Source organism: Cyanistes caeruleus, chromosome 9, assembly GCF_971803275.1.
Source record: "Cyanistes caeruleus chromosome 9, bCyaCae1.hap1.1, whole genome shotgun sequence".
NCBI lineage: Eukaryota > Metazoa > Chordata > Aves > Passeriformes > Paridae > Cyanistes > Cyanistes caeruleus.
Window position 1 is genome coordinate 12,561,654 of NC_141709.1, and position 17,934 is coordinate 12,579,587.

General features: G+C 37.4%; 1 protein-coding gene across 16 annotated transcripts in view; it reads left to right on the forward strand.

Moving 5' to 3' along the window:
• Window positions 1-17,934, forward strand: part of NEK7 (NIMA related kinase 7) — a 90,968-nt gene that overhangs the window by 51,049 nt on the left and 21,985 nt on the right. For 12 of the 16 annotated variants that reach the window (XM_086842004.1, XM_086842000.1, XM_086842002.1 and 9 more), the window contains 2 exons: window positions 7,379-7,473; window positions 11,837-11,950. In XM_086842004.1, coding sequence (XP_086698130.1) covers window positions 7,379-7,473; window positions 11,837-11,950 — 209 coding nt within the window. Of the gene's footprint in view, window positions 1-1,990; window positions 2,075-3,574; window positions 3,729-4,778; window positions 4,847-7,378; window positions 7,474-11,836; window positions 11,951-15,550; window positions 15,773-17,934 lie in introns of those variants that run through there. The other 4 variants (XR_015273819.1, XR_015273822.1, XM_086842001.1 and 1 more) reach the window with 2 other exon arrangements.

The following is a 17,934-nucleotide window of genomic DNA, read 5'->3' on the forward strand; positions in this document are numbered from 1 at the left end:
AATCCATTCCCAGATTGCTTTTTTGCTATTCTTGTTTTTGCAAGTTTTCTGAAACGCTCAGTTTATTCTTTGCTAGCATACAAAACTAGCAGTATATTATCTCTATATGAACAAAATTTTCATGTAATTTGCATCTTTTGAGTAGCATATGAATTCTAGGTTGATTAAGAAGCCTTTAAAGAAGAAGATTTAAATTTTTGGCATATATTTAAAGTTTAAAAGTAGGTAATGGTTGAAGGACAGAATCTAAGAGGATCTCTGTAGAAGAGGAAAACCTTGTAAATAGAGTAACACCTGCTTTAAAGAGAAATGTAGGAATTAGTGTTCATAATACTGTTAAGTTGGGTTTTTTTAGATAAGAAAACATTATTTTCCCTCACTGAATTAACTGTGTTAGGTGGTTGCTGAGCTCAAGCCTGCTCATTGATTGCATATTTTTCATGTTTGTACCACGTTGAGGTGTGAGTGATACATGTGTTAATGGCCAAAAATAGAGTATTTTGGACAGGAAATGTTTGACACTATCCTTACTTCCCTGTCCTCCAGAAAGCCTTTGGTCACTCTTTTGTGCCAGTTTTTACCATGTTGGGTGCAGACTGGTAAAGTCAAACCCATGAGTAACTGCTGAGGTGTTAATAGGAGCCCCAGACACAGAGTGCAGTCTTGCATTAGCAGGAGACTGAGGAGGAGTGGAGAGCCCAGGCTGGAAATGTGCTCAGGTTCCAGGCTGAAGGTCAGTCAGGTGTGACACTGAAGATCTACTGTCACAGGGCACAGTGTGTCACCCAAAGTGCTGCTGTTCATGCTGCCCTTGTAAGCCAGTGGCCATCTCTGGAAGCACCCAGTGGCCATCTTTGGGAGCACTGTGGAGAGGTTGGGTTGGGCTCGGTTCTTGCAGGTGGGCTCTGCTCCTGCCTGCAAATGGAAGGAGGAGGGTGGGAAGAGGGAGCTGCAAGTGCTAATCTGAGGAGTAGGAGCTCGTGAATAAGGCAGAGGTCAGCAGTCAAGGTGGGAGGGCAGACTTGCATTCTGAGACACAAGTCAGGAAGTTAAAGAGGAGCAGACTGCCTCAGCTCTGGATTATTTTGGCTCCTGGCAGGGGAATGGTTGTGTGATGGCTGAGCTGGAAATTAAAAAACGTGAAGACTGCACCATAGTTAAAAACAGTGTAAAACCCCTGACCCCTCTAAAGATCTCTATACAGATCCAGGAGTCATCCAGAGAGTGGGGGAAGGAGGGGAGGATGACAGCTTTGTTTCTTCTCTTGGGTGCTGTGTCTTGGTAGAGGAGTTATTTTTTGTTTTCTTTCTCCATCTCCTCTTTTCCCATTTCCCTCTTAATTATGACCTAATGTCAGAATCCAGCCTAGAAGAAAGGTTTGTGTCAGCTGTTAACTTAGAGAAGACAGTGACTTTCTGATTTGTCATGTCACTAATGGGGACCACTTCTTAAATTGATTTCTTGTGCAGTTTCTGATGCTGGTTTTCTTGAAATTATTTTCAATGTTGTATCTTTTTATAAGATTCCATAAACCTTTGGTGCATGTAACCTAGTAAATTACAAACATATGTGTAGCAATTTATACTTGTTTACAGGCTTTATAAAAATTTCAGTAGCAAACTAGATTCAGGCTTTCAGAGATAAAGAAATGTACTAAAATTTTAATTAGCTACAGCTTCTAACTGTTAATTATGAATAATACTGATTTAATTAGAATCTTTACTGATGGTCCATTTGAAACACATGAAAAAACTGCACTGGACAGGATTTTTTTGTTCTTAACTCTTTCTATACAGCTTTATCAAAAATTCTCTATTGTAATGCCTGTGTCTTTTTGGAAATGGACAACCTTTCTTACAAAAGGGCAGAGGAAGTAGAGGCATTTAGTATTGTTGATTTGATACAAACTTGACAAAATTTCTTTTTTTCAGAAGACTTTATATTAGAAAGGGGAATATGATCAACAAAGACTTCTTACTCCTTTCCCTAGGACTGTGTTACAGTTTTCTTGCTGCTGTTGTTGTAATGACTGAATGCCAAGCCTTATGCTCCTTGGTGAAATGGCAATTCTAAGGTCAGCTCATGGTTATATGTGTTTTTTATTTTGTTAGCCATTCAGGAGATGTAAAGATAAGTTTTTTCATATTTCAGTTACAAAAAAAATCACTTGGTTTTTCTGTTGGGGCTGTGCTGCAAGGTTGCGCAGTGTGCTGTCCAGGCAGGCACTGCTACCAGCATGGGGATCCCTTCTTGCAGGGAAAAGGAGCAGATCTACAGTCTTCTTAAAATGCATGAATGCAGAGAATCATCTGCATGGAATTCTGGTCCTCTGTGCTTTGACAACTTTTATCATTTCTGTGACAGTGCTGTCCCCAGCATAGACTATGTTATGTGAGGAATTTGACTATAACCTCACACAGGTTGTGGAGAATAAAATATCTTATGAAAATGTGTGCAAATACTCTCCTCTCCTCTCCTCTCACATATGGGTCTCTAATGCAGTAGTGTATGATGAGGTGGTGGTTTGCAGCACCATTCTGTAAATAGAATTAACTCCACTTAGCTACCCAACCATACTCAGAACCTGTGTCCTCAGTGTACAGTCAGGCTGGCAGGGAAGTCTGCAGCTGACTCATTGCAGTCATCAAAGAAGCAGTATTAAAATAGCTTGTGTATTTTATGTACAGAAACATAAGATCTCTTACAATAGTTTGAAAGATGAAGAGAAATTCAGCTTTCAAACTGAATTTTGAAATTATAATTGTGTTGTTATAAAATAACTCAAGATATTTATAGATTGACTTCTGTAGGACTGTTTGCACATTGTGGGCTAGGTTGCAGAGTTACTTTGGATAAGTGAGGTATTTTGGGTCCTGTCCTTGAAGATGAGCCCTTGACTTAGACATCTCCTATAGCTATATTAAATAAGTACAAACCCCTGAACACTCTATAATTATTAGTGTTGGAAAGGACTCCAAGCTGCTTGTTTCTGATGTGGTTTGTCTGTCTTCAGCATACACTTTCATCTTGTTAAGCATGTTGTATTGAACTCTATATTAAAAAATTGCTGTGATCTCATGGACACTGAGTCATATGTAAACTATGTCTTTTGATAGCTGTAATTTGGCCTCTTTAGCCCCCTTTCTGAATTCTGATAGTTATGTATTCTAGTGCATGAAATGTCAGTAATGGCTAATTAGCCATTTTTAAAATTGTGGTTTATCTGTTAAAGCTGTCCTGAATGAACCACTACATTGTTTTATATAAGTGGAATTAACATTTACCAGGCAGATTTTTCTTTCCCAGCCTAAAAATAGTTCATAGCTTTTAAAGCTAATATCTATTTTAGAGCTAGTAACTATATTAGAGCAACTTACTATATTTCTTTCCATTCCTTCATGCACTTGTTTAACTTAGGTGCATTGTGAGTTATGTTGATCCAGGTAGTAAAATGAACTGTTGATATCATAACTCCTTTTTTTTTTTTGTAATAAATTCTTTGCCTCTGATCCTTCAAATCAGTTCCCTGCTCTGTATTAACCACCATTTCCATTATGTTCATTCCCTCTGCCAGTAACAGGAAGCTTGCATATAGAATCAACACTTTCTGGATCTACAGCATCTTTAAAGGGAGTGAGCTCCAGATCAGAAACAGATTCTGAGGAAACACTGTATTTGACCCAGACCATTTTCAACGAGTTTACTGTCAGACTTGCAGGTTATCACAGGTCTGCAAATGCAGCGAGCAGAACACTGAAGTTACTGATTTTTTTCTGGTATTATCCCACTTCCGTGTCTTCAGATGAGTAAAGGAAATCAGGAAGTTGCCTATCTCTGTACTACTGGGATGCTGTACTTCACTTAGCAGAAAAAAAATTCAGGAAGGAAATATAACAGTGTCTTGGTTTGAAAAGACAGGTGTCTGCTAAGGAAGGCAGGACCCCCCTTAAAATGGAAAATGTAAACTGCCTCCCTCTGAATTATTATAATTTTGAAATTAAGGGGCTGCCAGGGAAAGATATGGGAATGGGAATAACAGTTCTTTACTAGGAAAATTAAAATAAAAAATGCAGTAGTACCAAAATCAAAAATCACTGATAGTCAGGATACAACCTGACATCCAGTTGGCCAGGATGTTGATAGCAGTCTGATTAAATGGTGGCTGCAGTCCTCCTGGAGTGACAGATGTGGTTCTGCCGAAGCAGTGATCCTGTAGAAGGGTGTAGTTTTCCTGTGAAGGTCCAGTGGTGGTGTAGATGGGTCCTGTCTTCCTCTGGGAATCCAGTGGAGCAAGGCTGCCCGGGGTGTTCTGAGTCTCAGATTATATCCAGGAATGCTTGGCTCCTCCTGCTGGGTGGAGCATCTCCCAATGGGATGATGTAATTTTATCAGTCATGCAGTGAGACTCAGTGGCCCATTAACCAAGATAAGCCTTGGAGGGAGGATGGGTCTGGAAGAGATAAAGAACACTGTCCCACCTGGTTTTAACAGCTGGTAATAGAGTACATACTTTTGGTTACATGTTACACTGCAATCTAAGACAAACATAATCACACTGGTAGTTGCTCACCATCAGCACAGCTATGTCCTGAGAGTGCTCACTGTGTTAAAAGGATCATTGCAATGCTTTCTGTAGTTCCTGAATGTCAGAATAATGAATCTTTAGAGTTGTGTTCTGTTGAAAACAGTTTACTATACAAGTAGTAATGATGTCTGAATCTTCAGGTTATTTGTGTGATTCCATGAGTAAAGTAACTAATTTCAATTCCTTTTACTAGTTAATCATCGGGGGATCTCAGCTTGTATTGCAGTGAAGGTGTTACACTAAGCTAAAGGCTGTAAAATGGTAACATTTGTTCTTGCTTTTCACTATCATGGTCATATCAGACCCCTAATGTATCAGGAGGTGTCCCAGAGCTACTGGTTAAAATTACCTTTGCTTTTGGTAGACTATGAACCTTCAAACCTCAGTGTTTTCAGCTGCCCCCTGTGGATTTTGTGAAGCCTCTTTCTGGCACATTACTCATTGCCAGCCACGTGTGTTATACCTCAGAGCAGCAGAGGCACTGCTGCTGTAGCCAGTGAACAACCACATTACTGTTAAACTTTTTTCTGTTGTTAGATGAATTCTGCCAACAAAGCATCAGAATATACTAAACCAGTGCTTTAATTGGTGGATACAAAATGCAGCTGAAATTTTCAGAGGTGTCCAAGCTCACAAATCCTTGGGGTGTTAAAAAAAATTCAAGGGGAAAATAAAACAGTAAGTTAATAAAAAAATTAAATTTGTTTCATTCCAAATGTAGCAATTCTAGTCTTAAAATATCTGTCATTAAGTGCCCATTGAAGTACTCCATTTATACATCAGGGAGCAGAGCTGCTTCTGGATATTTTGGTAGTTATTTTGGCACTGTGGTCTACCCATCTGATTGCCTATTGTTTTGCAGGGAAAAGACCATTCTTTGTTGTGGGTGAATGTAAACATCCTATAAGAGTAAATGTCTCCCACGGTACTCTCTCGAGTTGCCTTTCCCCAGCCTTTCTCCTTTTAAGCTGTTCCATTCACAGCCTCAGTTCAGAGCTGCACTGAGTGCTCAGCCCAGTGCTGAGGCACAGGGACTGTGCCACTCTCTGTTTTCCTAGAGCTGGAAATCTCCCCCAGAATGTTTAGGGGGCCAGATCCATTGGAGATGGAAATCCATATGATCTCCATCTGGTGAGGTCCTCTGGTTTTGCCTGTCATAGAAGCAGTTTATATGGGTTTTCAACATTTGTTTGCCAAGGAGCAGATTAGGTGAAATTATGTGTTACCAGCAGCAGTGGCCTGACCCAAGATAAGCAGTTCTGGGTTTCCCTATCTGACCTGGGCCCTTCAAGTAGGAAAGTAATTCTCCCTCCTCCTTACTCCCTAAGAAAGTGTGACATAATTTGACATGCAGTATTTCTTAAAGGTAGGGCACATTGTCAAAACAAAACCCTTAACTTCTGGAAATTATTAGAGTAAAATTATCTGTCTGATTACTTAAAGCTATTTACCCTGATTATTCAGATGTGGAAGTAGTTATATACTCACTGTATCTCTGTTTCCAGTATTCATATAGAGATCAATTCTGAGTTAGCCTCATCCATTCAGATGAGCAGAAGTGAAACCAGATCCTTGTGTTAATATATGAGGTTCATACCACAAAGTAGAAAAATGAGAAATTGCTGATTTTAATTGCTGATGGTGTTGCAAGATGTTTGGTTTCAAAATAAAATCAACTTGAAATGACAGGAATCAGCTGTTTTTCATCATCTGGATTCAGTGCTTAAGACAATATTCAAACAAAATTCAAATAAAAATATGTATGGATATGTGACTTTTTTTTTTGCTGCTAGGCAGTCGTTTTGGAGGATACAGGGAGAAAGTTCAGAAACAGTGCACTAAATTTGCCACTATCGTTATTTTCCATAACTTCTTTTTCTTACTGCTCTGTCATACATGAAACCATCACTCATCTACTTCTTTGTAATGGTTTTTTTTTTTATAAAGGTGGAACATCTCTCAGTATTTCAGTCTTCCAAGTAACTTGTCACACAGATGGGTAGGGTTTCATTAAAATCAAGGGGAGTGATGTTCCTGAGTATCCAATATAAATTTACTCTTGTGGCAGTTCTAATAAATGCTGCTTTTCAGGAGGAGACATTTCCAGAGCCCACAACTCTGAGGCAGGATTAAGCTGGGACAGGCACAGGTTTGGGAGCTGAAAAGCCCTTGTGGAATTTAGTCCTACAGCTGATGGCTGAATCACCCATAGGAACCTCAGCTTCTGCTGGGCTCGCTGGTTTTCCTGCCCTCATCTCTCAAGGTCCTGAATCTCAGGCTCAGTTTTAATTTCAGCTGTTCAAAGTAGCTCTGTTTTTTAGTTTCAAAACCAGCTTTTTCAGCTATATATATCCTCAAAGGAAGAACAGATTTCATGAAACAAAAAATAAAATTCAGCCCATGGAGGAGAATTTCTAGTTTCTAGCCACAGTGATAACAGTTTGGAAAAGTAGCATGGATGTGTGTGTGTAGTACCTTCCCTTGGCTCTTTTCAGAAGAAACTTATGAGGTTCTTTAAAAGCGAAATTTTGAAGTGTTCTGCAACTGCGTAGCTCTGGTGATGAGGTATGACTAGTGAAAATAAAGCTGCATTGGATGAAATAGATACCTAATTCATGTATTTCTGTCAAACTGAAGTGTCCTAAGTGACACTTCAGTGATGAGTTCAAGTTTTAAGTGTAGCAAAATGAGAAAGATGAAAAGTATTCTTCTACCAGGAAAACTGTAATTTTACTACTGCATAACAACAGAAATTTTCATTCAAAAATACTTCTGGTTTTTTTTTTTTTGCAGTTGGTACACCTTATTATATGTCTCCAGAGAGAATACATGAAAATGGTTACAACTTCAAGTCTGACATCTGGTCTCTAGGCTGTCTGCTGTATGAGGTAATAATGATATATACAGTGAACTTAATAACATTCTTGTGCTTCCCTCTTCCCCTCTCCCCTTCCCCTTACATAACTTTAGCATTTGAAATACCTTTATTTGTGTTTTACTTGAACTTGCCTTTAACTGGGTTTGCTACAAAGATTTTACAGCAATTTCATAAAGATTGGGCATGACTGAAGGATTAATAAATGAGTAATAGCAAGCACGTGTAAAATTGTCCTAGGTTTTCATGGCCTATGCTGGTTATATGATTTTGTTAATAAATGCATTGAGAAGTAGTAGCACTGATTTGAATATATAAGTAATGCTTTCAAAAACTGCAATGTAGTTATTTTAATACAAATTTCTTATTTTTATAAATACTTTAAGTAAAATGAGGAAAATGGTTTAATGTACTTACTGCTACTAGTTTGGATGAATTATCAATTTAATAACTTCTGCTGCACATACATGTAATTTTTATGTTCTTCTGTGATGGTTAAACTGCAGTTGTTTAATTTCTCTATTGGTACAGTGGAGATTGGTAGGTGACACATAATTTTAAATAATACTGTATTCTGAGAAAATAAAGGTACGGGGCACATTGAAATGGAGGCAAATGAAGGTGTGAAGAACAGGTGGGCTTCTAAAACAAATATGTCTTCCAAGCTCTTTGCATCATTTCTTGATTAGAAGAATAAACCCTTGTGTTGAACAATGCTGGGGGAAAAAAAATGGTTCCATCAGCAATGGCAGTGAAGTCTCCCCAGTCATGTTCCAGGTAGAAACTAATATACTCAAGTCACTTTTTGTTTACCTACAAGCCACCTGCCTCAGTGGGTCAGCAGAACTCATTTAACACATACTCAGCAGTATCAGCACTTCCTTGTTTATTTTAGGATTTTGTAGAAGACATTGGCATGTTGAGGTTGGATGTTGCTGCTAGGTGAATCATCTCCAGTAATATTTGTTTACTTTCTATCACTGATACTGCTTTGAATATTAAAAGGACAAATAGCTATATTGCAAATCTGCAGTTTACAGATGTGTATACAGCTGTTGATTTAAGTCTTGGGGATCATTTAAAGAAGGAAGTCCAGCTGATAGCAAGCATTTAAAAGTTTGAATTTTGAACTAAAACTTAATCCTGTGCTGGGATACCTCAATACTGACCATGGCAGCTTCCTTGAATTTCAGTGCTCTGCTTTATACACTTGTGAAAGCTCTAAGGTAGCATAAAGGTTAGATGAGTATTTTCCAGTATTACTGTTTTTTGCCCCCTCATTGGGTTACTTGAAGATTTTTTAAATCTGGAAACAAACAAGTAAAACCTTTGAATTACTATTATATAAAATCCCCACAGTTAAAGGTTAATTTTTCTTTTATATGAAATTAAATTCCTGGATATAAATCAGTAGTACTTTTCTAAAGATTTTTTTTAAGCTTGCTGCCTTTATGCTGATACCTATGTGAATATTACATTTTTCTTTAATGCGTTAGATAATCACAAAATACATAAATAACTCAGTTCCATTGATTAACTCAGCATCTTGAAATACCATTCTCCTTAGATTTATTTTAGAGGTTTTTTACCTTAAGCTGACATGGAGTAGTGTTTTTTTTCCTTATTGCAAGAATAAAATAATTATTAGGACCCTTGTTGTTGATATATAGCTACAGTATTGGCCACTGTCTTCAACTGGAGCTTTTAATTTCTTTTAGAAGTGCATCTAGTTGACTCTGCAACATACCAGATATTTGTGGTGTGTTTTCTTGTTTTGTTTTGGAAGTTTATCTTGAGCATTTATCTGTAATTTTGAAATATCAGATATAGCAAATTGAAAATACATGCTCAGCGTTTTTCTGTTAGTATTTTTCTTAATTATTGGAATGTAGTTACTTAATATTCTTCAAAACTTGTGTGGACTAATGAATGATGTTATTTTTAATCTGTGCAGTTTTGTGCTGGTTGTCTTTCTGTGGTTTGTCTACTGCCTGCATTTTAGCATGTTTTATTATGTTGATTTTGTGGTGATCTGTGCTCTTATGTACTGTGGATTGTCTCCAGCTTAATTGGAGGAAAGCTGTGGCAAGTTTACACATCACACATTTCAGTAAATGTTTAATTGTTGTTTAAACTCTTCAGTTACGTTTTAATTTAGGTTTAAACTAACTTATTTTTAAAAATTATTATTTCTAGTGTGTTTAACAATCTATTACTCAATGCTGTGTAGCCAATAATTTTGCAGAAGTATGTTTTAAAGTCCTAATTTTTTAGAGCCCCAGGTATTTCTGAAACCTCAAAAACACTACCAGTGGAGTTTTAATTGATATGCAACAAAGTAGACTTTACTAATTAAAATCAAGATGCTGTGCTTTTGCTACATGGACCTTTACATGGAAAAGTAGGTCTTACACATTTCCTTTTATTGTTCATCGTAGCAATTGCATCCTTACAGGGTTGTAGGTTGGTGGCTTACAGTTCAAAAAAAAAAAAAAAGGAAAAAAAAGAAGAGAGAGCGAGCTGCCACCAGCCCTGAAGACAGACAGTGGGCTTTCGTCCCTCAGACACCCCCAGAATACTAATCAGCAAAGTCAGACCCTGGAGGTCAGGGAGCAAGTCAATCATTCTAGCGATCGTCTCAGTGTGGAGGATCAAATTAGCCTGAAAAATTCAGCTGCTGGGAGGAGAGGGCGAGCAGCTGTCAGGGGCAGCAGCGAGATGCACTAATGAACCAGATGAATAGTGCAAAAGCTTGAAAATAAAAACAGGACAGTTGACATTTTTCATCTGTCAAAGCAGGAGATGCATGAAAATATAGCATTCCTGTTTTAACTCCTTAGGGGACATTCAGAATTTTTTTAACACTCGGCAGCATTCAAACAAAAGTACTTTTTAATGAACACCTACAGTATGAAAATGAGTATCTGTGCATTTATTTGGAATTTCTGCATGCGTACAGACCCTGCAGTTGATTTTTTTTTTTCTTTCTTTTCTGGTCTTCAGCTTGCATTTTTAACATTCTTTTTAAGGTAAGAGACAATGTCACGTAAATACAAAAACAAACATTATCTTAGTAGTACAGATTGGGAGGAGTGTAGGATGGAACTGTAGCATGATACTTGTTTTGGGAGCTTCAAAATTTTTTATTCTTACTCTAAGGTAATATTAAAAAGTACTGAACTATTTGAAAGCAAATTAATGAGCTATAAAATAAATGGAAGGGAATTTAGGTAGTTCTTTTCACATATTTCCCCCAGTGATATTGATGCTTAGTCATGAAAGAGTTAAACTGCTATCTGGAAGACCACAAGACAGATGAGAGCCATTTTCAGCTTGTCCTGTCCCTGCTGAAGCTCACTGAGTAGCACAGCATGGACTAGCGTGTTTCACACACACTCTGCCTGTCTGGGGAATGTACACATTGTCCTTCCAAAATCAAACTTATTAGCACATGTAGAAAAGGGTGACTGACTTTGGGGCAGCTCTGCACTCAGAGTAGCATTCTTGCTGCTGCAGTTAAAAGATTTCTTAGGCTTTAAACAGAATGGTAAGATTTTAAATGAATTTTTAAATTTCTAATCCAGCCAGCCGTAGCATTTGTTTCCATCTCAAATGTCAAGTTGTAACATTGTCTGGAAATAAAGGGTAGGTTTATTAATGCTGGTTTTAGCCCATCAGTTACGTAAGTGCTCTGCCACAGATTTTCTTGGTTTTGTATGGTAATTGTAAATTATTGCCATAACTACCAATTCTGTGCTTCTGGAAGTTTTGGGATTTTTTTTAAGTGTTTTTGAATAATGTCCTGAATTATGAAGTTTTTGGGTCTGAGATTTAGCAAGTATAGATGATAACTTTTTCTTGCTTTCAAAACCCCCAATTGAATTGAAGTCTAATGTCATGGCTGTGGAAGGTTACAAAGTTTCTACAATTATCTAGTGTTATCTGCACAATGCATTGCTTTGGGTTAGATACTGTTTTCCTTTAAGTTACATGTTTTCTTACAAAAGGTCTTCCAAGGAAATCTACAAGTTTGGATTTTTTTTGGTGTTCCTTGTGGTGCAAGAACCCTCTACTCTCAGCAATATCGTAAACTACAGAATTTCTCCTCATAGTCTATTATTAAAACCCTAATAATGTACAATTCAGATACTGCACTGTAAGGGTTGTGACAGCTATAGTTGTATGACATAGAATAAGTACATACAGTGGTTACAGGAACAGTTTTGGAACTTCAGTTATTATCACTGCAAGGCCCCCTCTAAGCAAAGCATTGAGAGTCATAAAGAATCACTTTCAACTTGTTACTATTACAGATTTTATGACAAAATAGCTTTACTAAAAAACGCAAATGAAAACTGTACATTTTCTTTAAACAGATGGCTGCACTGCAGAGTCCCTTTTATGGTGACAAAATGAACTTGTACTCTCTGTGCAAGAAGATAGAACAGTGTGACTACCCACCTCTCCCTTCAGATCACTATTCAGAGGAAGTAAGTAATTTTCCTTTCCATGGGCTGGATCCCCAGTTTATGTAAGCTGGCATGCATCCAGGGAAGTAAATGAACTTGTGTGATTATATGTTATTTGCAGAATATGCCTATAAGTGTTTGCTTGTTGAACTCACTCAAATGTTCCTGTCAAAACAAGTCTCTCATGATTTATATTTGAGGGTATTAATGATGGAAACGTCACACTGTTAGATTCTTAATTTCATTTGGCTTCCTTGGAAGTATGACAAAATGCTTTCCCAGAATGCACAATGATTATGTGCCACATGCCAGGATGGGATAGAATCTTACATCTATAGGGTGTTTTTCTAAAAGCACAACTGTATTTGTGTTGCACAGTAAATTAGTGTCCTGGCCCCGTTCCTCTAGGGGCCTGCTTTAAAATAGATATAATGTTACTCGTAATAAAAACAAATTGTTCAGGTTCCTTTTGTCTGCATTATAAAACTGGGATGTGCTGTTCAGTACGATTTTGCAGGGAGTGGTTCTTGACAAGACTAAGAGTAAATTTCAGAGAAATACAGGCAGACATAATAATTGAATTTGAACAATATATTCCTGCAAATCTCAGCAGTGTTTGTTTTAAGGTGAGAGCTAACAGTTCTTACTGTCATTAGTGCATTTAAGGGGGAGTACTTGCTTTTATAAGCTCTAAAATGAAAAGAAACTAAACAAAATAAATATTTTTCTTAGTGTAACAAAATGAAAAAATACAAATGCTTGCTCGTCAGTGTGCTGAGATGCCACTTTTGAAATACTTTCCTACTTTGAAAAGAACAGGGCAAACTGATAGGAGCTGTAAACCAAAGAACAGGTATTAGTAACCAATTCTAATTGAATTCAGACTACATGAATTAAAGATTACTTTGAAAACACAAATAAACACAAGCACTGAAATACTTTTAATAAACATAAAGCATTATACAATTTCATTTATAGAGTAGGGGTTGTAATTCTGAACCTTAAATTTTCTTGCATTCACAGACAGTGATTGGACTATTAATAAAAGATTACTGCTCAATGTTTTGTTTTGTATTTATAGTGACAATTTTTCCTCTTTTATGAAACAAACTGGACTTAAAAAGATAATTAGGTGATGTTACAAAGAATGAAATAATGATCTATTGTGTAATTTATACACTCCAGCTCTTTGTGGGTTTGCCGATTAGTCATTTTACCTTGGCCATTTTTAATTATTATTTATTATAGACTCTAAATATGGCAGTTCATATAACCAGCTTCAGAACTGGAGGCCTAGAAATACAGTAGGGTGTGAACAATAATGCAAAATAATAGCAAGAATGTCAGGGGCCGTTCTTTGTTGTGTCATTCATGCTGTCTTCCTTTTTCCATGAAGCACATGAATATTTCACATATCTGCATCCTCATCCTCTATTCTTCTTGACTAATTTTCAGACTGTCTGAATTTGCATTTCACATGGTAGCTGATTAGGAGATGCTGAATGCAGCAGTGAAGCCTCAGCAGGCGGTTTCCATGGTGACCTTCAGCAGGATTTTAATGATTATACCACTAGTGGTTTGTTGAAGTTAGCCTGCCTGCAAGGCTACTTTGCTGCAACTAAGCGTGAAGTTGGAGATGTGGATTCCCAGCCAAGGGGCAAATATCAAAGTCTGACCCAGACAGAAGGTCTTAGAATTTGGGTGGGTAGAGAGATTCCAGCTTTTCCTTACATCTGTATAGGTTTTTTGTTTTGCAAACACATGCAAAGCACAACATGTTACTTTCCATTTATTTCAAAGCAGACATGTACTTCTGCACCTTGATAAGCCAGTTACCTGCAAAATACACGTAAATCATTCTTAAAGATAATGAGAGAATCAGAGCTAGTATAGGTATTAAGATGGGTAAGAAAAGAGTTTCTTAAAAGAAGCCATCAGTTATGGAAACTGTAATGGGAATATTTTTTATGTTCTGCTATGAAGACTTGTGTCTTCACTAGGGTATGTGGAAAACATACATTTATTACCTGTTGCTCTGAAATAAACCATTTTTAGCTTGTACAGAAAATACTGTGCTGGCATGAAGTGTAAGAAAGAGAAACAAGCAAGTGTTATCTGTCATATTAGAATACTGTCCTAAATGTTTCACCTGTACAGGAAATATAGTTGTCAAACCTTTAACCAGGTCAGAAGGATGCTTGGTGAGCAGTAAAGGTCAGGGATCACTGAATAGTGAAACCCAGTTCGTTTTTTGTGAAAAAGAATTTTCTGAAATAAAAACTTCACTGAGTGTTGATCTCTGCATCCTCTAATATAGGAGTGTAAATACTTTCAATAATAATAATAATAATATAGGAGTGTAAATTATGGAATATAAGACAAGTGTTTTTTCAAGAAACTTTTTGTAAGTAAATTTTCTTGAGTTTTAAGGTGTGACATTTTTTCGAAGTTACCTGTGTAAGAGTAACATGTAATTGTCACATCTGTGTCATCAGAGAACAGTATAATAGAGAGATGCACCTTTAGATGGACAAATGGGTAATGTTTCTAAAAATCTTTGATTAGCAATCCTAATAGTCTGATATGCATTTTCACAAACTATTGCTTCAGTGGTAGACACAAGCCAAAATTTTCATAAGCTTGATAGCTTTGGTTAACTCAATTTTTTTATATCCCTGAAAAACATCTGGTATTCAGAGTCATTACTCAGCATTTACTAAAAGCTATTCTGCTTTAGGGAGTTCAAAGCTGGGACTCCCTTGCCACTTTCAATCAATATTCTTAAAGCCTTATCAGCTAATATTGCTTTCATGATGAAGTTTTAAAATCTTCCCTTCGATTGAGGTGCATTTCTTCTAAACCTCCTACCCGGAAGTGAAAGCAGAAGGAGCCAGCAGGTCCACAATGGTAGTGTTAGTTTGCTACCAGGCCTTGAGAAAAGCACTCAGAAAAGGATTCAAGAAAGTTTTATTTGGAGTAAGAATGGTGTTGTGTGTGTTTTTTAATCCAAACTTTCCTATATGAAAATTTCTCTATTTCAGCTGGCTAACAATGCTAAGTACTTGCCTATTATATTTGTCTTTCCCCACCCCCCCTACCCCCATTCTGACTTGAGTGATAATTATTTATTTCATAGCTGAAAAACCTGCTAAAGTTAAAGAAAGTGTATCCCACTGCTCCAATGTCAGGCTAAGCTCCAGGCTAAAGACAGTCACTGTGCTAAGTGCACAGAGGAGGTTAAGAACAATAAGCAGACAAAGAAGTTTGCAGCTTGGGGATGCAACAGGAGGTCCCTCTAGCTCAGTCTGCTCTGCCTCTTGGCCAGTCTGTGCCAGGTAGTAAAAAATGACTTCTATCTCTAATGATAGTCTGATTTTAGACTCTCAGTGCCTCTTCCCATGACACTGGTGAGCTTTTCTGATACACTGGAAATTTCATTAGTACTAGAGGAGCTGACAGATGGATTTCAGGTTTATTGAAATGGATATTCCTGTAGGAGTAAAGGATTAATACTATAGCCAAGTATTAGCATCCAGTGTGGTCCCAGTTTCAGTCCTGAAAGAATTTGTTCCTGCGTAACTTTTCATCCTGTATAGCAGAATTCATTCACCTTCTTCCAAGGGTTTGCTTTTCACTTACGAGGCTCAAAAGAATTCAAGGATTTTGCAATTACTCAGGAATCTGCACTATTGTGCAGTGTCCCAGGCGTAGTCAGCTCAGCATTCCTGCCTTACCAGTGAGATTTTGAACCTGCCAAGGGGAGAGCAGCACAGAGATACTACAGTAATTGCAGTGACTGCCATTTAAAGATGTCTGTGACAAGGCTTCTCAAGTACTCAACAGGTAAATTTCTTGAAGATCTATTCCTGCTGTTCAACAAACAGTAAAGTATTGACAAAAAGCTAGTAAAAACAGGAGAAAGAACAATCTGCTTCCCCTCTGATGCTGGCTTTGTGGGTTTCAACCCTTCAAGGTCCTTTATGAAGGACCTTGTATTCACTGTATGCAGTTCTATTGAACAGATGGAAGTCTTCACAGAGAAAAAGAAATGTATGCATTCAGGATTAGATGTATATTGCAGATAAATTACACCTGTATTCTCTTCACAAAATGTTGGCTTATTTGACTCGAATTTCAAGCTTGAGGGTGTTGGATGTTCTTCAGTCTTTCTTGTTTTCTGTGCAAGCTGTCTGAGGTGTTGCATGGCAAGCTGCTCATCTCTGCTTAGACCATGCCTCCTGCTTGCCCTGTGTCCCACCTGCTTCTTCTGCAGGAGATTGTTTGGCTTGCACATTTGTATTACATGATGGCAATTATTTTTTACAGTAGCTAATGATTTCTAGCATTGTGTTCTTCAAATGTTTGGGAGTTATTGCAGGCTAATAGCTTTTATTGCCACTGGCATTATATTTGTTTATTGATTGCCAGAAGCACTATGATGGCTTTTATAACTCCATTAGTCAGAGTATACTTAATGTATTTAAAGTTCAAATTCTGTTATTTTTAACACATTTTAAGATTATTTTGATTTGATACGTTTCTTTTCAATCCGGTCATCTGACCACTATCTTCAGAATTACCTCACTTTTAAATATTGAGCTCTTCTTGCCAAAGAATGGGATGTCTAATGGCATAGCTTTTATACTGTGGAATAAAAAATTTTGTACATTATTATTTTATTATATTGTTTTGTACAGTTTATCTGCAAGGGCAAATGGACAAAGCTTTATATAGTGGTGTGCAGTGCTTCTTCCTTAATTTCAGGAATTCCTATTCCCGTACATTTGAATTAATCTTCAGAAAAGTGAAAGGAGTATAATTATAATTTAAAATCCTTCCTTTTCTTTTTTTAAAAAGCAGGAAGAAAACTCTCCGATGGCAGGTTTAAAGAGGCAGCCCATATTACTTTTGAATAATGAGGGTGATGAGGTCGCTCTGTGTTAGTTGCAATAATTACAGTTTTTTTCAGTAATCCTGCCTGGTAGTACTCACTGGGAGACCAAACCAAATTTGATATGTTGCCATAGAAGACTGAATCACAATGTTTTTGTTGGGGTGTCCTCCCCTTCTCTCCCAACCTGTCCCCAATGCTATAAGGAGGTTCAGGAGGATTTGGCAAAGCTACTTAAAAGCATAAAGATCTTCAGAGTTGATTAGGTAGTTTTTGCAAAGCATTTTGAACATTTCAGTAAGTCAGTATGAAAGAGGTATATTCCATGTTGAAGAATGCTTAGGAGAGGCACTCAGTTTAAAATAGATGCCCTATAAGAAGGTTATCCATACAATATATTAAGTTCTAATGTCATAAATTCTTAGGCATATGAAAAGTATGCAGGTGGTGTGGAAGCTCTTTTGGGTTGGTTATATGTATGCTGAATATGTCCATTAAAGACACCCACTAGATTGTGGTGTTTCTGGAAACATGTAATTTTCTGGTCAGTGATTTGTTTATTCTTAGAGGCTTTTGTGAATATTTGTTAATTGTGTGCTTCTTTGTATAAAGAACACTAAAAACAGTCTGATCCTAAGGAATACATATCGGGATGTAGGCCAAAGCTTATTTATTCCAGTATCATGTATTCAGCAGGGGACAAGGGGAGTAACAGGGCCAGCATAATGTGGTACTTGCCAAAAATACTTTGCTGGCTTTCAGTTTTAAGTTCAGATATTTCCTCAAGGGTGGAGTCCTTGTAACAGGTAGTCCTCAGTGGGTTTAATTTGTTCAGTGGCTGAATGAATGCGTGTGTATTAGTAGCTCCTGGCAGCAGGAGATTCTGGAGGTTAACTGTGTTAGATGGAGCACCACTGCCTTTTGTTGGGCCCTGTCAGGCAGAAAAGCCATTTATTGCTGGCTAACTCCTGTATTGGGACTGAATGAGCAAAGCAGCCCGTATTTACCTTCACTCTGCTCCTTTCAGTCTTGTGGGCTTTGCAGGCATGGCCCTCCAGAAATGGGAAATTTTCTGTAAATTATGTGGACTAAATGCGTGTCTAAATTTGTATGT